This window comes from Peromyscus maniculatus, chromosome 10 (assembly GCF_049852395.1).
Source record: "Peromyscus maniculatus bairdii isolate BWxNUB_F1_BW_parent chromosome 10, HU_Pman_BW_mat_3.1, whole genome shotgun sequence".
Classification (NCBI taxonomy): Eukaryota; Metazoa; Chordata; class Mammalia; order Rodentia; family Cricetidae; genus Peromyscus; species Peromyscus maniculatus.
The window spans coordinates 65,124,840-65,143,703 of NC_134861.1; the positions used below are offsets into that span (position 1 = coordinate 65,124,840).

At 36.9% G+C, this 18,864-nt stretch overlaps 1 protein-coding gene across 3 annotated transcripts; it reads left to right on the forward strand.

Moving 5' to 3' along the window:
* Positions 1-582: 582 nt before the first annotated feature.
* Positions 583-16,748, forward strand: Guf1 (GTP binding elongation factor GUF1). Of its 3 annotated transcripts, none has more exons than XM_006979668.4 (17): positions 583-810; positions 1,816-1,927; positions 2,110-2,258; positions 2,532-2,612; positions 3,653-3,730; positions 4,483-4,566; positions 6,457-6,521; positions 7,100-7,303; positions 8,568-8,707; positions 10,325-10,448; positions 11,101-11,233; positions 11,853-11,996; positions 12,425-12,558; positions 13,782-13,883; positions 14,491-14,610; positions 15,964-16,000; positions 16,598-16,748. In XM_006979668.4, the coding sequence occupies exons 1-17, from the start codon at positions 673-675 to the stop codon at positions 16,733-16,735; spliced, it is 1,983 nt and encodes a 660-aa protein (XP_006979730.4). In that variant the 5' UTR covers positions 583-672; the 3' UTR covers positions 16,736-16,748. The 3 variants fall into 3 exon arrangements, with proteins under 3 accessions (XP_006979730.4, XP_076402529.1, XP_076402528.1); XM_076546414.1 differs by lacking the exon at positions 583-810 and adding an exon at positions 885-908; XM_076546413.1 differs by lacking the exon at positions 583-810 and adding an exon at positions 1,104-1,139.
* The last annotated feature ends 2,116 nt before the right edge of the window (positions 16,749-18,864 follow it).

The window sequence follows — 18,864 nt, forward strand, 5'->3', positions numbered from 1 at the left end:
TAGGGGGGCGTGGTCTGTTTGACTCCAGAATAAATCCTCCTACCAATTTTGAGGTGAGAATTACTTTTGCATGGACACAGAGAAGCGCCCCTCCTTGCCTTCCGAAGTGCTTCTTCCCTGTTTTTTTTAATTAATAATTCTAATGCTTCATACTGGCTAAATCTGAACTAATTTCTCCAGTTTTCCCCGTAAGTGTTTCAAAAGAACTCCCCAGACGTGGTGGGCTCCAGAGTGGAGGGGGTCAAGCTGCGTGCCCATGCAGCAGAACTCAAGATGCTGCACTTCATCCCTAGACCAATGGACTCCCCGACCCTGTGGGGAGCCCTTGCATGCTGGGAGTCGCCCTAGGGGGCCACGCTCCGACTGCATTCGCCCGAGCAAGTGCAGGGACTGACGGAACATCCGGTTTGCAGCTGCCTAGACAGAGGCAGCGGCAGGGCGATCGGCAGAGAAGAAGAACTAGGGCGACTCCGGTGACCCACGGTGTTTGCACCACTCCGACCGCTGACCTTTCGGCCCCTGCGGAGACGCGCTGACGTCATAGGCGGCGCGACCCGCCGGCAGGCGGCGCGTTTTGCTGGCGTCAGGCCTGGCTCTCCCGGTGAGCTGAGGCTGGAACGCCGGCCCTGGCATGGGGTGGCCGCTCCGGGCCTGGTGCTGAGCCGCCGAGGCATGTGGGCGCTCGCGGGGCGGGCACTCGCGCCCTGGGCCGCCGGGCCGGCCGCGCGCTTGCTGCCTCCCTGCTCCCGGCACGCGGCTGCCGTGGAGCCCCGGGCCACCCGCCGGCCCTTCAGCACCGCCGAGCTCAAGGTGACCGGCTCACCCCGGGGAAGGCGCTGGGGCTTCCGCGTGTGCTCGGAGGGCGGGCGAGCCCTTCCACCCTGGCTGCTCGCTCGCCTGGCTTAGGGGTAGGGATGGTCTGGAGCATGCGTTACTTCTGAAAACCTTCCAAGAAGCTGCTCCTCTCCAGCAACGGTGTTCCTGATTTCTGTTAGGTTTTCTCGGGCAACTTGCTCGACTTGCATCCGATCCTGCAGCTTCCTAATTGAGTGAGATAATAATCAGAGTTGGAGGTCTGCGGGACGCCCAGGCAGGGGACTTTTTGGCCCCGTGCAAGGATGTGGCTCCAGCAGCTTATGGTTAGAAAAAATGGATTTGTATTCATCGCAGTTCAGGGCATTTTGAAAGTGATGCGCTTCTGCATAACTTTGACCTGAATGCGATGGGAAAAGAAGACACCACAATGCAGCTATTACAGTTTTGTTTGAAGAATTCACTTATACCATAATCTGCCTTATATTGAGTAACTAAAAGAAAGCCAAAATAAATGTTATAGTCATTACAATTTCATCTTGTTTCCTGGTGATGAAATACCGGCTGGGGGAAAATGCCCAGCGAGTACACACACTCCCCTGACTGTTTCTCTTGGACTCCAATTTTCAGCAGTTTGCTGCGTGTCTCACTACGTTAAAAGATTTTCTAAGAGCCTTTTGCTTGATAAGGCGTTCTCATACTCTAGAGTTCTGTCTTGCATTCTCCATTACTGGAAGTAAATTTGCGATTGGCTCAATGCCTGATGAAGTATTAAGTAAGAGGGTTTTATTTAGCTTTGTTTATGAAACTGACACAGTAAGTCTCTTGTAATTTGTTCTTTGTAGTTAGGCTTAGTCATGTATCTTTATTTTGGTAAAAATTGAGGTCAGATAACTGCAGTAAGTGAAATTCTCCATAGATCGAAAGATTTTTCTTTGAATTTGTAAATTGTTTTATGCAAATGTTAATCCCCCAAAATGTTCTATTCCCTCCCTATTTTAGGAGAAACCTGACATGTCAAGATTTCCTGTTGAAGATACTAGAAATTTCAGTATCATTGCACATGTGGATCATGGCAAAAGTACTCTAGCTGACAGGCTCCTAGAACTAACAGGTATTTTCATTTTTATATCATAAGCTTGTGACTGCCTAGAGTAATTGGGAATTTAGTTTTACCTCGGTGTCTTACATTTCGGTATTGTATCTCTAATGTTCTCTGATAATTATGCTTGATTTTTTTTGTTTGGTCTTGTTTTAAAGCCCAGGGAAATCAAAAAAGGTGTCTTCTATTTCTAGGAACAATTGATAAGACACAGAAAAATAAGCAGGTTCTTGATAAATTACAAGTGGAACGGGAAAGAGGCATCACCGTGAAAGCACAGACGGCAACTCTGTTTTACAGTTTTGAAGGAAAGCAGTACCTGTTAAATCTCATTGACACACCGGTAAGTTTCATGTTGGCTTTGCAAAGATGGCCACAGTTAGTCTTGTTGACATTGCAAATGAAATTCTTTCATTTGGGGCTTGGATTTTGTACATCTACCTTTGGTGTTTGTTTTCTCATTTTTTGATGTTAGTGTAACTTTTTTCAAATGTTTTCAAAACGCCCTCCCCCATATTTTGCAAGTTTTTGTCTTAGCAGTAGATTAGCAATAATAATATCTGTTCCTTTAAAAATTATAGCTGATAGTTAAAGGCACCACTATTTTGCTTTTCAGGGCCATGTTGATTTTAGTTATGAAGTGTCCAGGTCACTGTCGGCCTGCCAAGGAGTCTTATTGGTGGTCGATGCAAATGAGGTAAGACCTTTCATCATACATGATGTGACATGACCTGTTGGGTGTTTTGTAAAGCTCTCTGTAAAAAATGCATTTTGGAAATAGAACTTCTGCATTTGAGCAACAGGTTTGTTATACTGCTTTTTCTAAATCGTATACTTTAATATTGCTAAATTGAGGTGCTGACTCACCCTGTTTAATCTATTTCTTGGTAATAGTGTAATCTTGGTTTTGAACCCTGAAGCATAAATGGTGCAGAAAAGTCGGACGTGGTGCAATTCAGATTTCTCTCGCTATATAGAAATATGTGAAATAACTGTAAAGGCAAATTTATTTTGGCTCACAGTTTTGAAAGTTGGAGTCCATGATTCATTATTATTATATAACGCAGTAGTAATGCTTGCAGGTGGTGCTGGGGGGCCAACGCTACTATTTGGGAAACACAAGTGAGGAAGAGCAAAGGGCCTTAGGTCTCAGGGCACGATCGTGGCTCTGGCTGGGTGTCGGTGTCAGTCTTTGTCCACCTTGCAGATGTGTCTTTGAGAGCCGGCACTGAAATGAAAGGGGCAGACAGCTGAAGCTTCCGACTAAAGTTGTTCTGGAGGACTAGCTCCTTTTGTAGCAAGTTGCATGAAGAAAGGTGACAGGTGGCAAGGAACACCTGTTACAGAAAATATGCCACAGAAATCAGCAAAACAGAGTCATTAAAAACACATAACCGTGCCCCATTTCCGCTCCAACAAGAATAAACACGTCTTATGAATTGAATGCAAATGTTTAATACAGGAGGCACAAAATCACATCCAAGAACAGTCCAGGAAACAAAATGCACTGTGGTAATGGCCCTCTGCCTATTTCCTGCAGCCACCCCCATGGTTCCGCAAGGCATTGTTTACCATGTGTCATTTTGGCCGTGTTCCAGATGGCCGATTGTGTCATTTTATTAGCATGATCTAAAAATCTCACTTGGATGATGATACAGGGAATGGTATGGAATTACTAGTTTTGTGGTACATTTAGTGTCAAAGCAGTCATCTCGGTCTCTCTTGTCTTGCTTCCAGGGTATTCAAGCTCAGACTGTAGCAAATTTCTTTCTTGCCTTTGAAGCACAGTTGACAGTAATTCCAGTTATAAACAAGGTAATTAAAGTGAGACACCAATGCCATTAATTATTTTACCTTCTAAATGTATCTAGTGTTTAATTGTGAAGTATGTTTTCTTTTTTCCCATAATATGAGAGATCTGTAGCTACTATTCATTTAGATTGTCAGTGGGATTTACCTCTGAATTTCTTGTGATAGAATTGCAGATCAGATATTCCTTTCAGAGAGTTGAAAAGATTCGTCTGAATTGCATGTGCTGAGAAAAGGCTGTGTCTGTAGGAAAGAGGTGCAAGGCAGATAAAGTAAACCTGCCAGCCCCACTGCCGTGGAGAGGGGCTTAGAGCTAAGAATCAGTGCAGTCCATGAAACAGCTCAATGCTAACTTCATCCGTATAAATCTATCCAGTACTGCAGAGTTAAGAATCCTAATTGAAAAGTTCAAACTGCATTAAGCTACATTTCTTGATATTGGTGCTAAATGTAAAATGAGCCTGCCCATAGGTAAAATAGTTTGAATCTGACTTCACTTTAAAAATCTGTTCTCATGGTGTTAATTGATAGACTTTGCCCTGCTTACATTTTTTATCTATTTGTTGCTTGAATTTTCTTTTTAGTAGTTTTGCTTGTTAAAATCACATTGGAAATATATAGATTATTTTAAATATTCTTTTGAAAAGTCATGGAGAGGTCAGTTAGGTTAACTCACAGAAGGTTTTATTGCTCTCCAAATATTATTTCTATGGACTAATTTTATTTTTACTACGCTCACTTAGTAATTTTGTTTACAGATAGATCTGAAGAATGCTGATCCTGAAAGGGTTGAAAAACAGATTGAAAAAGTGTTTGATATCCCTAGTGATGAATGTATTAAGGTAAATGCCTTTTTTTTTAAAGATGATTGTCTTAGTTAATTCTATTGTTGTGATGAAACACCATGACCAAAACAACTTGGGGAGGAAAGGGTTTATTTGGCTTATACTTTCACATTGTAGGCCATCATTGAAGGAAATCAGGGCAGAAACCTGAAGGCAAGAGCTGGTGCAGAGGCCATGGAGGGGTGCTGCTCACTGGCTTCCTTTCTGTGGTTCACTCAGTCTGCTGTCTTATAGAACCCAGGACCACCAGTCCAGGGTTGGCACCACCCACAATGAACTGGGCCCTCCCACATCAATCACTAATAAAGAAAATACCCTAAGGCTTGCCTACAGCCTGATCTTATAAAGACATTTTCTCAGTTCATAGAACTAACCAGTACAACTGTTGATTATTCTTAGGAAAATTTCAGCTGATTGACCTAACTGAAATTTATTGATGTTTGATTACCTTGCACTTGGACTCATCACTTTTTTTTTTTTTTTTTTGTAGTTTTAGAGTGTTCTTTTATTATTATTTCATTAGATTCAGGTGAGAAAACTCCTTTTATATTGTGAGAATGTATAGATTGTTGCTGTGTTATTTTTAAATGAACTAAGGCTTAAAGATTTTATCACTCTTCTGTTGTTCAGCTTTCTACAGCCCCATGTTGGAAGTTGGAACACTAAAATGTTTTTGGGTTTTTTTTAATTTTTTTATTTTAACTCTTTTGTTCTTTGGTCTTTGGTCTTTTGGGGGCCCACCACCCAATATACATGGAGACTTAGTTCTTTTTTATGGCTGTCTGGCCTTAGTTTGCCTTGTTTCTTGCCAGCTTTTCTTAACTTTAAATGATCCCATCTACCCTTTATGTTTGAGCATTTTCCTTTTTTTAACTTCTGTGTATCTTACTTTCACTCTTACTCTGTGGCTGGCTGTGTGGCTGGCCTCAAGTGTCCTCTTCTTTTTTTCTTGCTCCTTCTTTTCCTCCCAGATTTCTCCTCCTATTTATTCTCTCTGCCTGCCAGCCCTGCCTACCCTTTCTCCCGCCTTGCTATTGGCCATTCAGCTCTTTATTAGACCTTCATGTATTTTACATAGGCAAAGTAACACAGCTTCACAGAGTTAAACAAATGCAACAAAAAAGAATACAACACATCTTTGCATCATTAATGTTCCATAGCATAAACAAAAGTAACATATCTTAAAATAATATTCTACAACACTCTCCTAAGATCACAGGTTTAGTTAGCCTGTATGTCAGGACTAATGTTTTGAAACAAAGTCTTTTGAAACTAAGTGTAACATTAATCCTCTCTTTTGGGGGAAGGAGGGATCCATTTACTTATTATGTGTACATGAGTGTGCCAGCAGAAGACTGTGCACCATGTGGTGCAGATGCCCAAGAAGTCAGCAGTGGGAGTTGGATCCTCTGTAACTGGAGTTACAGGATGTGTGAGCACCCTACTGTGGGTGCCGGAAAGGAACCCTGGTGTACTCTATGAGGCAGCAAGTGTTCTCAACATCTGAGCCATCTCTCCTGCCCTAAGCATTACTTCTTAGAAGTTATTTTGTATGTGTGGTAATTTTGTTTTTGAAAAGCAGGTATTTTGGGACTTGATAGGTATTGGTTAAAGTGATGCATTTCATTAAAAGTCATCATTTTTACTCATCAAAATTTTTGTTTTCTCATTCCATTGCTTTGTGAACACACTAAGAATGTTCTTATACTTTAATCCTGAAACCATAGGGTCACTAACACTGAATAATGAGAAGAAATTCTTATCCTTCCCCTTGTTCTGGGTTCAAACAAATGAGGAAGAGAATTCTTCCTCCTGATCAAATGATGAGGCCCCAGGAAGGACAGTGCAGCCTTCAATCTCAGTGCTTTTCTTTCTCCGTGGTTTCAGATTTCTGCGAAACTTGGGACGAATGTTGAAAATGTTCTTCAGGCAGTCATTGAAAGAATACCTCCGTAAGTGGTTTGTTGTTAGACTATTCACTCAGGTTTAAGAGTTTAGAATTTAATAACTTGTAGATGTTTGTAATTTAATAGTTTAGATTAATAGGCCATCAACTTGATCTGTCATTTTAAACTAATGAATATGGCAAGTGATCTCGCAGTACGGTAGAATACATTTTTGCTTTTAGTAATGTAACGAAGGCAATTTCAATATAGTAAAACAGAAAATAAAGCAAGGATAATAGCAATCTCTGATAATCGTAATATAGGGACTTAAGTAAGTTGGCAATTGGTCTTTGCTATATAATGAGCATACAGCCATAATATTTTCAAATACATGTTTTTGAATATATCTCAAAAATTATGTATTATTTTGAAATAATAATTCCAAAATTTAAAATTGATGGTTGAATTAAATCAAACACATCTTATAGAAAGGCCCTTTTGCTTTGGCCTTTGAGTAATTATCTTTTGCAAAATTAAAATAAATTAGCATATTTCCTAAGTTGAAAATAGGCATTTTCTTTTCTTTCTTTTTTTTCTTATTCTGACATTTTCTTATATATACTTAAATTTATCTTTTATAATAGTCCAAAAGTACATCGTGAAAACCCACTGAAAGCATTGGTATTTGATTCCACCTTTGACCAGTATAGAGGTGTGGTAGCCAACATAGCACTGTTTGATGGAGTGGTTTCCAAAGGAGATAAAATTGTATCCGCATACACTAAGAAGACATATGAAGTTAATGAAGTAGGCATTTTGAATCCTAATGAGCAGCCAACTCATAAATTGTAAGTAATCTGTTTTACGTTTATGGATGTGTTTCTCCCAATGTGCTCAGAATGTTCATGATGTAGAGTTAAAACAGATGATATATATATAGTGCCACTATACATCCAGACACTTGGTCGTGAAAAACCAAAAAAAAAAAAAAAGATCTCATGTTCTCATGTGTATGTAGTAGGCAGTTTTATGGGTATGAAAATTATTTGGTTTTATTAATTAGTAGAAAAAACTTAGTGATCTAGTGTAATCCTATGTTAGTTCTAGTATAATCAAATGTTAATACATTTGATGGAACAATGGAATATTAGGGCACCTCAACTCACTTGATAGATTTATTTTTCATTTTGCATTTCATCTCATCACAACCAAATCTTGCAATATAAGGTGCTGCAGAAACTGACCACTCCTTTGTTCACTGTGGAATTCAGGATTAAACCTGGATTAATTAAAATTTATAGAGGAGTGGGATTAAGAAATTTTCTAGCATGCGCTAGAAAATCTCTGAAAGGGCTGCTGGATGACTTCTCTGATAACAGGAAGACATGACATTGGGCACGTAATTTTGCTTTCCTGTTGTCTCTGAAGATTAAAGTGTTGCATATTTGAGTCCATGGATCATACTCCACAGTGTCATGTTGTATCTAAAAATCCTCGTGTGAATCATGACACATTTCAAATCAGTCCATTTTAGTTTTAGTGAAGTGTTTTTGAAGTAAGTTCATGTATTGTAATATATGTATTGTAGTATTTGTATATATGTAATATATTCATTGAACATTACTGCCTCTTCGTTGGAGGCTCCTCTGCTACATGTAAATGAGTTTGCTACTATATATGTTTTTTTTTAACCTAAAACTGAGTTCTTGGAATCTCCTCTTCATGTGGAAAGTCAGATATGTAATAGACTGTTAAATGTTTACTTTTTTCTGTTTGGTTAAAATTTATCTTTTTTCCCCTTGTTAATGAACTTTTATAAAATAGTAATAGACATAATATTCTCCTGAAGTATTTTTAAAACAGATGTTAGAATCTGGTGTTTAATTTGTGAAAGGTGGGCAGAATCACAAAGACAGGTCTGGGCATGTGTAGAGATTTAGGACAGTGGATAAGACACAGTGTTGTTTTCCTGATGAGCTTCAGAGGTTGAAAATCAGTGCGTGGCACTTACTTGATTGGAAGGTATGTGACAGATTCCTAGGAAGACAATACTGTGAGTATGTGCTTACAACAGAAAAGCAGTAAATATTTGCGTATGCTAATTTTATTTAGATATGCAGGACAGGTGGGCTTTCTGATTGCTGGGATGAAAGATGTCACTGAAGCACAAATAGGAGATACATTATATTTACATAATCATCCAGTGGAGCCCTTGCCTGGGTTTAAATCAGCGAAACCAATGGTATTTGCAGGTGAGGAGCTCACAAATTCAACACCAAAGGGCCAGAATATTTTTTTATTAAAAGTCTGTTTCTGTGGTGAAAGAAAATGTACTAGAAGATAATAAACATTCTTATAAATTTATTGGTGATATATATATATGATGACATTTCATTTGCCTGTGTGTATGTATGTGGTACTTCTAGTTATAAATTTGTAGCTTCATTTACGTGGTGATGTTTTTATATGAGAGATCATTTTGGATTTCTTAAAGAAATAAGTGAGTATGTAAGAGATCTGAGTAACATGAATCTTCTTCCTTATTCTCTGAGAAGTTAGTGGATTATATTTCATTTTTTTTTTTTTTTTTGGTTTTTCGAGACAGGGTTTCTCTGTGTAGCTTTGCACCTTTCCTGGAACTCACTTTGGAGACCAGGCTGGCCTCGAACTCAGAGAGATCCTCCTGCCTCTGCCTCCCGAGTGCTGGGATTAAAGGCATGCGCCACCACGGCCCGGCTTTATATTTCATTTTATTTTTTCTAAGTGTGGGGCGTTTACCCACCACCCCCACAGCTTCCCAGAGTTTTCTTGAGTGCGAGCAGCAGGAAATATTAGATAGAAGGATTTATAGCGGAGAATCTTGTGGAGATAAACAGATAGAAAATAAAGGATAGCCTCGAGAGGGCCTGGAACCTATTCCAACAGGCCCCGACTGTCTCTGGCCCAGGGTTTTTATAGAGACGCCAAGGGGGTGGAGCAAAAGACCTCCTCCCCCAGCACAGCCAAGTGCAGGCCATCTCAGACACCTGCACTCAGGCCCGTGGTCCTGATCATCCTCTATTCGGACCTGCTGGGTAAAGCCACGAGGAACCCCAGAACGGGTTCCCACATCTAAGTAGGATGTTTAATTACAATTCTCAGTAGAATTAATGAATCCCTCTTCTTAGTCAAGTTCTCTTAGTTAGACTGTACTCCTGTGGATGCAGTAGATAGCATTGTAGCCTCTGGCATGTGTAATATCAGAACAGGTATTACTGTGAGTGTTGCAGACGTTTAGATAATGAAGACCTAATGGAGGGTCATCGGGTTATTCTCACCTTGGTCTCTACTCATAGTCCTCTATCATCAGAGATCGCGAAGTTTATTGCTGCTCTGTTAGGCAGAGTCAGTCACTTGGATTTCAGAAGATTTGTAAAGTGTAGCATAAGCAGGAAATGAAGAGAATCTGAGGTATCGGTAGTAGCTCCCATAGTTTAAGCAGTAAGTTTCTAAAAGCCAAATTTATATTTAGTTTTAGTAACCGGTCTAGAAATGAAGCCCAGTGTCGTGTTCATTTCTGGGGCTATTTCCCACCTACTAATATTTTTCCTCACAGTAGTGGACCATCTTGTGCTTTGGGTTTTTTAAATAAAATAATTTACCTAATTGTGAGTAGACAATTAATTCCCTTGGTTGTCTCTATTTTTTCTTCTTTTTGTATTTCTCCAAAAGCGTAAAACCACTGTTTGGAGTGCAAACATACTTGTATATTCATTAAAGCTAATGGTTTCCAAGATAGCTTGCAATCAGTTTAATAAAGAAAAGTAATGTAAATGCCATTTGGTTAATTTTGATTTTGACAGCACTTCATGTTGTGTTTGTGTCCCCAGGAATGTACCCTATAGACCAATCTGAATATAATAACCTGAGGAGTGCTATAGAAAAACTGACCTTAAATGACTCCAGTGTGACAGTGCATCGAGACAGTAGTCTGGCCCTGGGTGCTGGCTGGAGGTAAGGTAGAGTCACATCCTAGAGTCACATTTTTGTAGGAAAATCAGTTCTAATTGGATGCGTTGCTCATGAACATTTCTGAAGATCAGTTTAAATTTTTTTTACATTCTTTGTGTGTTTGTGTGCACATGTATATGCAGTGTGCATGCCCAGATGATGTTCGTACTCATGGATCCGAGATCAACTTCAGGCTCCCTTTATTTTTGAGACAGTGTTGCTCACTGACCCTGGAGGTCACCCTGGCACTTTGCTGTCTCCTCCCAGCACTGGGGTCACAGGTGCATTCTGCTGCTCGTGCCTTTCTCATGTGCATGTTGGGGCTACAAAGTTGGGTCCTTATGTTTGCACAGTGAGTCAGTACCCAGCCAGCCATCTTCCCAAGCCCTAAAGATCAGTTTAGATGAGGAAAATAACTAAACTCTTAATGTCTGCTTATTTTTCAAGTGGGTTCATGTTTTCTGGATAATTTTTATACTAATTTAAAATAGTAGAAGATCTGGGTCTTATTTTATAAAATTATACAAGAGATGCAAATTTCTGGAATGAGTCTTGATTTCCACCCTTTTCCACAAGGTAGCAATGTGTTCAACAACAGCCCAGTGGAAATGGACATTTGGAGGGTTTTTGGTGGTTTTTTCTCCCTTTTCTCCAGGTTGGGATTTCTTGGAATTTTGCACATGGAAGTTTTCAACCAGCGACTAGAGCAAGAATATAATGCTTCTGTTATTTTGACAACCCCTACTGTTCCATACAAAGCTGTTCTTTCATCTGCAAAATTGATAAAGGTATCATAATATTTATTTCTATTTTGAATCCACCTGAAAGGGAAAATTTAATAAAGAAGTACACGTGTATATACTAAATACAAGAGAAAAGTTTTAGTTATAAAAGATGATTTTGATCATAAATAATTGATGTTATAAAAAACTAGAACCTTCATTCTTGTAGGATATTTTTAAGTTAGTGCTAGAAGCAATACTGTATTCCATTTAAGTGGCATTCTCGACATTTAAACCACTGCTACCTTTAGCACAGATAAACCACTTTTATACACCAATAATAATACCCTAAACAGTCAAATTAAAATGTAGCATTTTGTCTTACTTTTTTTAGATAGCTTATAAAGTGTGCATGTAAATTTTAATAACCAAAATATATTAATATACTTAGAATTAACATTCCTACCAATGTTAAAAGGTAGTAATTGGAAGATTTTTTTTGTGTGTGTGTTATGTAATAGTCTAACCTTTAGGTGTGTTGTTACTGTGGCTGCCGCTGCTTTGTTAATTGTCGTAAGTTCAATAACTATGTTCTAAAATATACTGAATGATAAAAGCAAACCATTAAGAAACATAATTGTATTAGTGTTTGTTTTTAAATACCATTCCCTTTTCTCATTTTTAGGAATATAAAGAAAAAGAAATCACAATCATCAACCCTGCACAATTCCCTGATAAGTCAAAAGTAACAGAATATTTGGAACCAGTTGTTTTGGGCACTGTTGTCACACCAACTGAATACACTGGGAAAGTAATGGCGCTTTGCCAGGTGAAACACAAAGCCGGTTCCAGTCCTCTGGAGCAGTGCTTACCTAAGCTTGTATTTATGGGATCCTTCTGCTGAGAAATTGGCTTCAATAAACTTAAAGAAGTATTTCTTGTTTCACGGAATAAAAACAAAAGCAACATACTTATCCCAAAGGGACTTCTAGTATGATTTAGTTTATTTGTGTATTTGAAAGTGAATATAATATGATTTTGAAGATAAAACTGCTATAATAGAGATTAAAGGCTTTGGTTTAAAAGTTATATTGTTTCTGAATTAAAAACTCTTGATTGTAAATTTTTGGTAGACCATTAAATAATACTCTTTTATTCTGTTTACTTTTGTTTATAGAAATTTTAATTTGAAAATTAAAAACTTACCTATTTGCATCAATTATTTGTGTGAATTATTTTTGAACTCTTTTTCTTTAGGCACGAAGAGCAATTCAGAAAAATATGATTTTTATTGATGAAAATAGAGTTATGCTTAAATATCTCTTCCCTTTGAATGAAATTGTGGTAGATTTTTATGACTCTTTGAAGTCTCTATCTTCTGGATATGCAAGGTAAGAAAATAATAGTCATAAATGTCTCAGTGAAGCTTTTGAAAATGCTGAGAGTAAGAATTTACTCTCTGTCCTTAGTAATGTCTGCTCTCTTGAAGACAGTTGAGAATCCTATAAGGTTAGGTAGCTTGGAGCATTATAGATATTATAGAGTACTTGACATTTCCTTATAGGAGGAAAAATTTCTTTTTGATTCATCAGACTTAATCTGAAGAAGTAAGCAACTTCTTAAGATTTTTTATATCCCTCGTGTCTTAAGAGTTGGACATAATTTCAAAAACCTTCTGTGATGGAGTGATGACCTTATGTATGTTATTTGGACTCTGGAGCATCTACTTATATTTGAAAACTGGATGTAAATATTGAGTATGAAAATTGCTAAATATTCACTGCTTTTACCAATGCTGTAGTCAAGAACTAGGTCTTCTCAGGACTATGTTGTCCATCTAATAAAAGTCTGTATGTTTTAAGTTAGTACTTGAAACCCAGCCAAATAAAAGTACAAGAGTTGAGTGTTAAAAGAGCAAGAAACTGTTTATATTGCCTTCTGGCTTTATGACTTAAATGTTTTGACTAGCACTGTTCACTTGGACCATATTGATGAAAGTAGTAGCTAGCATGAGCACATGTTTTCGATTACCTAAGCTTTTCTGTAACTACTTGGGTATGTGTTAGGTCCATGTATGCTATTATATGTATTAGCTCCTTCAGACCTGACAAAAACTTCGAATGGTCAAACTGCATATCTGTGTAGGAAATCCAAGTGTCCTTTCTTAATGGCAGTTCATTAGTGCATTATCTAACATATGTTTGTTTGATTTTTGTTTCTCTTTGTTTCCAATGTTACCATTGGTAATAAAAAACTAATGATGACCCATTGAAGTAGTGTTAGCCAAAGTCCACCAGTTGTTGGCAATTAGAAAGGAGCTGACATTTGTTTTCAGTGGTCGATTTTCCTGGATTACCCTAACCAATTCCTTTTCCTTCTCTAGGGATTTATAGTTCCTGTACTTAGGGCCCTCAGTTCATAAATGAAGGTTGATACATTTAGTTCTTTACTATGGACATAGACATCCATTAAATGAAACTTTATGTGTGGTAATAATTTAATCAGGTTTTCTTCAGGTGAGGGCAGGTTGTAGGAAATGAACGTTGTAGGAAAAAGGAATTTATTGAGTGTAATCTGATGTCATGTTTATCGTTGTTCTTTCTTTCCTTGTTAGTTTTGATTATGAAGATGCAGGTTACCAGGCTGCAGATCTTATAAAAATGGATATTCTGCTGAATGGAAATATTGTGGAAGAGCTGGTAACTGTGGTACATAGGTAAGTAGACTAGAAAAAGATCACTGACTGTGAACATGATCACTTTTGGGTGTTTTTCTGTAATTGATGGTTCTTCATTCTTGTTGGAGCAGATACATTTTGTAAAGCTTTGGAAGATAATTAAATTATATTTTAGTCTACTAATTTTTCCTTCTATTTTTACATTGTTCTTTCCCTACTAATAAATGTAGAATATAGAATTATCAGAACCAAAGGAAATAATTTTTCCCTTACTGTGTTAATGTACAAGAAAATGTTTTTTAACTTTATAATAATGGTTTTAGGATTGAGAACAAAAAGATTTTCATATTTCTAAAAATCATTCATGATAATAAAAAGTCAACTATACATGTTCACAAAGTGGCAGACTGTTAGAAATTACTCCATATCAATGCAATTTTTTATTTTTTTTAATCAATGCAATTATAAGTCACAGTATAGATTAATATCTAGTTACAAAAAAATGCCTAATAAGTAGAAAGTGTTGAGTTCTATTTGAATTTCTTAAAACTCACTTTACTTTTATTACTGTTAATTACTGCACATGAACTATAAAGATAATTTAAATATTTATATTTAGGATATTTATATTTTTTTCTGTCTTCAGAGAGAAAGCATACACTGTTGGCAAAACCATATGTGAACGTCTAAAGGATTCTCTGCCCAGACAGCTATTTGAGATAGCAATCCAAGCTGCTGTTGGAAGCAAAGTAATTGCAAGAGAAACGTGAGTTGAGATTCATTTTTGTCCGAGGCTGGCTTTAGAAACAATATACACAGAAAACAAGACGAAAGTTTTAATCTTGGTCTAGGTTCAGTCTCGTACAGCATGAGATGATAGAGCGTTCTGACTCTTCCACTGACGTCCCATGACTTTGCATTACTTACATTGAGTGATGCTACTTACAACTGATACAATTTATGAAGATTTCAAGAATTTCTGCATATTTCAATTGAATTCCTGGGTTAAGAGATTTCTGTACAGTTTCATTCAATGGTTGATAATTTGTTCAGGTAGATTATAAGTGGCAGAAACAGAATCTAAGATAATGGTAAAATGTTTTCTCTGAAGAACTTATTCAGGAAAGATTATAAATAACATGTTGGGTTTTGTTTTCCAGATCAAGTCCCTCATTGGTTTATAGTAGATATGGAAAAGAGGTCACTTTCTGTAGGAAGCTAGCTTTGTGGATGAAGTTAGACTCCTGTAGCAGCAAGTATAGTCTCTGGCAACACTTCCCCTTGTCCAGCCTTTAGGGATCTTAAGACCCTGGAAGTTAGAAGTACCTCTTCAGTTATGACTAATTGAGAATTGCTGTTCAATTCTAGCTTAACCTAAACCTAATACATTAGTCCTGGTGAAATACAACCACCATTTTGATATCGATTATATAAAATGGGTGCCCATTAGGAGAATAATTTCATTTTTAACATTATTTTGTTTCTGTTATTCATTATCCAAGAAAACCCAGAAATTAGGCAGAGTTCTAGGGACCATCCTAGAAAAATAGAGCAGTTACCACATGGTCGTTTTCACATAAATTTAATTGAAAATACAGTAAGAAAAAGTGATACTTTTCAAAATTAGTGTTGATCTGAAAGTGTCATAATAATACATTTGTATAATTGATGGTTGGATATATTAACAATTCGTCTTGAATGGTTGTATAAAACCTACATTTATTAATAAAACCTTTACTCGTCACTATCCATTTGCAGTCAAGTCAGCAATGTGATGATTTCCTTTTTTTAAAAGATGCTATTCAGAGTATTTCTAGGCTGAGCTGGGAATAATGTAATTCTTTTATTAAGGCCACAAATGCTCATAGTTCTCTCATGCAGACCACAAACCTGGATCTTTCTTACCAAAGTATACGGTGACATTAAAATGAACTTTTTGCATCTTAAAATTAGTATATGAAAATAAATATAAGAACATTTGAACTAATTAATTACATAAAGCAGTTTTGTCTAAAGAACACGATCATTATTTTATTAAAAGAAGAATTGTGTACAGAAATCAAATACTTTTAAACTGTATAATAAATTTTCAACCTAAAAAAAATTTCTTCTTTTACAGTGTGAAAGCCTATAGAAAAAATGTTTTGGCAAAATGTGTATGTAACTCTGTTTTTTTCTACTTTATTATATTTAATGATTTTAAAATCAATGGGGTTATAAATTTGTTTTGATTTTAATGTTTATGTACCATGTATTTCATTTCCAAGTTTCATTTTAAATGGGTAAATTTCTGCTTAACCATATTAGCATCATTTTAACTACATTTAAAAATGCTTCTCATTTTCTCTTTTCTTATGCAATACCACATAAAAGAGAATTTTATGTTACTACCATAAGTTTATATATAATGAAAGATTTATAGTTACTCTTTCTTACTGTTGGAAGAGTAGGAATTGAAATCTGCCTTGCTACATTGATTTTTGAATTGCCTTTTTTAAAAGTAAAAATCTGTTATTGAGAAAACCAAATCCTTCTTTTTATAAGTGTCTGGTGAAGTTTCTGACACAGGTCTGCCTGTGAGAGTCTCTGCTTTATTAGGCTGTAGCTATGTAATATGCTTATCTTAAATAAATGATACAGATTTTTGAGGAGGGGTCAAATGAGGTCACAATAGTATGATTATGGTTCTGGTGTTCCTTGGTGTAATTATGTTATCATTTCCTTTGAACCAATTTGGATTTCTTATTTTTCAGTATGGTGGTGATATCACCCGAAAAATGAAACTTTTGAAGAGGCAGACAGAAGGGAAAAAAAAGCTGAGGAAGATTGGCAACATTGAAATTCCCAAAGATGCTTTTATAAAAGTTCTGAAAACCCAGCCTAATAAATGATTCATGGACAGCAGGGCTGTTTATCTTTTTCTTCCAATTTATATTGACAACAGAATGAAAACTATGAAATGCATATTACTTTTAGGGTCTTTGACCTACTGGTAGAAAAGAGGTAGACTGTATAGTCTGTTGCCTAGTCTCTTTCATGTTCCACTACTCATTAGTAATCTTGACAAAATTCTTTGACCTGTCTTTTTTTTTTTTTTTTTTGGTTTTTAGTGTTTTGAGACAGCGTCTTGCCATATAGCCCTGGCTAGCCCAAGATACATCAGATAGGCCAGATTGACCTCAAAATTGTGACAATTCTCCAGCTTTAGCCTTCCCATTGTTGGGATGACAGACGTGGGCTACATTGTCCAGTTTATGCATAGTTTTCTTAGATACTAAAAGGACCACTAATTCCATCTAGTTCAGTTAAAAGCTATTGGGATCACCTTGTTTCACAGTTTTTAACTTAAACACTATCTGATATAAATGAAAGTCAGTTATTAAGATATAAAGAACATGTTACCATTTTTTCTAGCTTTTCATGCTTATATATTTAATCAAGCATTTCTGAAACTCAATGGTTTATGTTCTACATCTAAGTTAAGCTTAGGGTGGCCATGTCTTGTTTCTGACCTTCAGAATTTATTCATGCAGAACAACAGACATTTGGTATTAGCACCAGCTGCTAATAAGTTAGTAATTATTACTTAAATGTTAGCTCTAAAATGATACCACTAGTAAATTGTAATAGAATATTTTAAGGTGTTTTACTTTTGTTTATGTTGCATTTATTTAACTGTGAACCTGTGTTGCTGTACCTGTGTAAAGTACCTGGTAGTCTAATAAAGAACTGGCCAATAGCAAAGCAGGAGAAAGGATAGGTGGGGCTGGCTTCTATTTAGAAGGGGAAATCTGGGAAGAGGAATCTAAGATGGAGAAGGAGCCAGAGAAGGGGAAGACTCAAGGGGCCAGCCACCCAACTACACAGCAAGCCATGGAGTAAGACTAAGATTTACAGAAGTAAGAGAATGAGAAAAGCCCAGAGGCAAAAGATAGATGGGATAAGTTAAGAAAAGCTGGCTAGAAACTAAGCCAAGCTAAGGCTGGGCATTTATAAGTAATAATAAGCCTCTTTGTCTGATTTATTTGGGAGCTGGGTGCCCCCCCTACAAAGAGCCAAAAAACACAGTAAATGGCTTAGTTTCATTTTCAGTCACAACAAACCAACCAACATAAATATATTACTGCAAGAAAGTCTTCATGTTGGGTTTTATTTTCTGCCTTCTGTCTTGAGCATGACACGTCTTATGAAAAAGTTATCAATCTTAGCATTTTGATAGAATTTTAAGGCATGGATTTAGTAGCTAGGTAGTCTTAGCTTTCCTTACCATATAATCTCATACATTCCCCAGCTAGATTTGGTAGGTATAAAATACCAAATTCCCACTGGCGATATATTTGAAATTAAGACAATACAGTTAAAAAAAATGTTCTGTTCCTACATTATTGCTAAAGGACAGTCCAACGTTGAAGACTGTATCTTAATTTACAGTACCTGCAGTGTAACACCTGAGGGTTTTTTGGACTGTTTATTCCCCTTTAACCTATAACTCTGTAGAAATTAGCCTTACTTGTAATATGTAGAAAATGCTTTCTAGACTCTTTTTTAGCTAAATAAGCTTAACTCCTCTCCCATGGCCATTTCCCAGTGTTAAGCTGAGTTCAATAGTCCCCTGGGTTCTAATACCACATAAATGTGTATAGTTGTATGACTAAAAATTGTGAAATTAAGTTTGGCCTGGGTTGGCCACTGTGCTGAGTTATAGAAGATAAGTTTGACACAACAGTAGGGGGTGAGATGTTGCCATTTAAATCCCTAGGTGACAGATGGAATCCAAGTAATGATTTCTTGCTCCTAAGATTTTTTTGCTTTGTATGAAATGTTAATCGGTTTCTAAGCTCTTTAGTAGTACCCTATATTGAGTTCAGAAGCTACAGTGACCGGAGAAGTGCTGAGGAGCTTGAGGACATGGCTATACTAGACAACATCAGAGCTAGAATGAAAAAGATTCCTTTTAGGTCTTTGGAGCATGGAAGTACCAAATGATAATCAACACAGGCCATTAACATTTCACTAGGAT

Excerpts from the sequence above, each read along its gene's own strand:
- Guf1 (XM_006979668.4), top strand. The coding sequence starts at position 673 with ATGTGGGCGCTCGCGGGGCGGGCACTCGCGCCCTGGGCCGCCGGGCCG. Across the intron at positions 13,884-14,490 it reads CTGGTAACTGTGGTACATAG|AGAGAAAGCATACACTGTTG; the intron begins GTAAGTAGACTA and ends TTCTGTCTTCAG. Across the intron at positions 16,001-16,597 it reads AAAATGTTTTGGCAAAATGT|TATGGTGGTGATATCACCCG; the intron begins GTATGTAACTCT and ends CTTATTTTTCAG.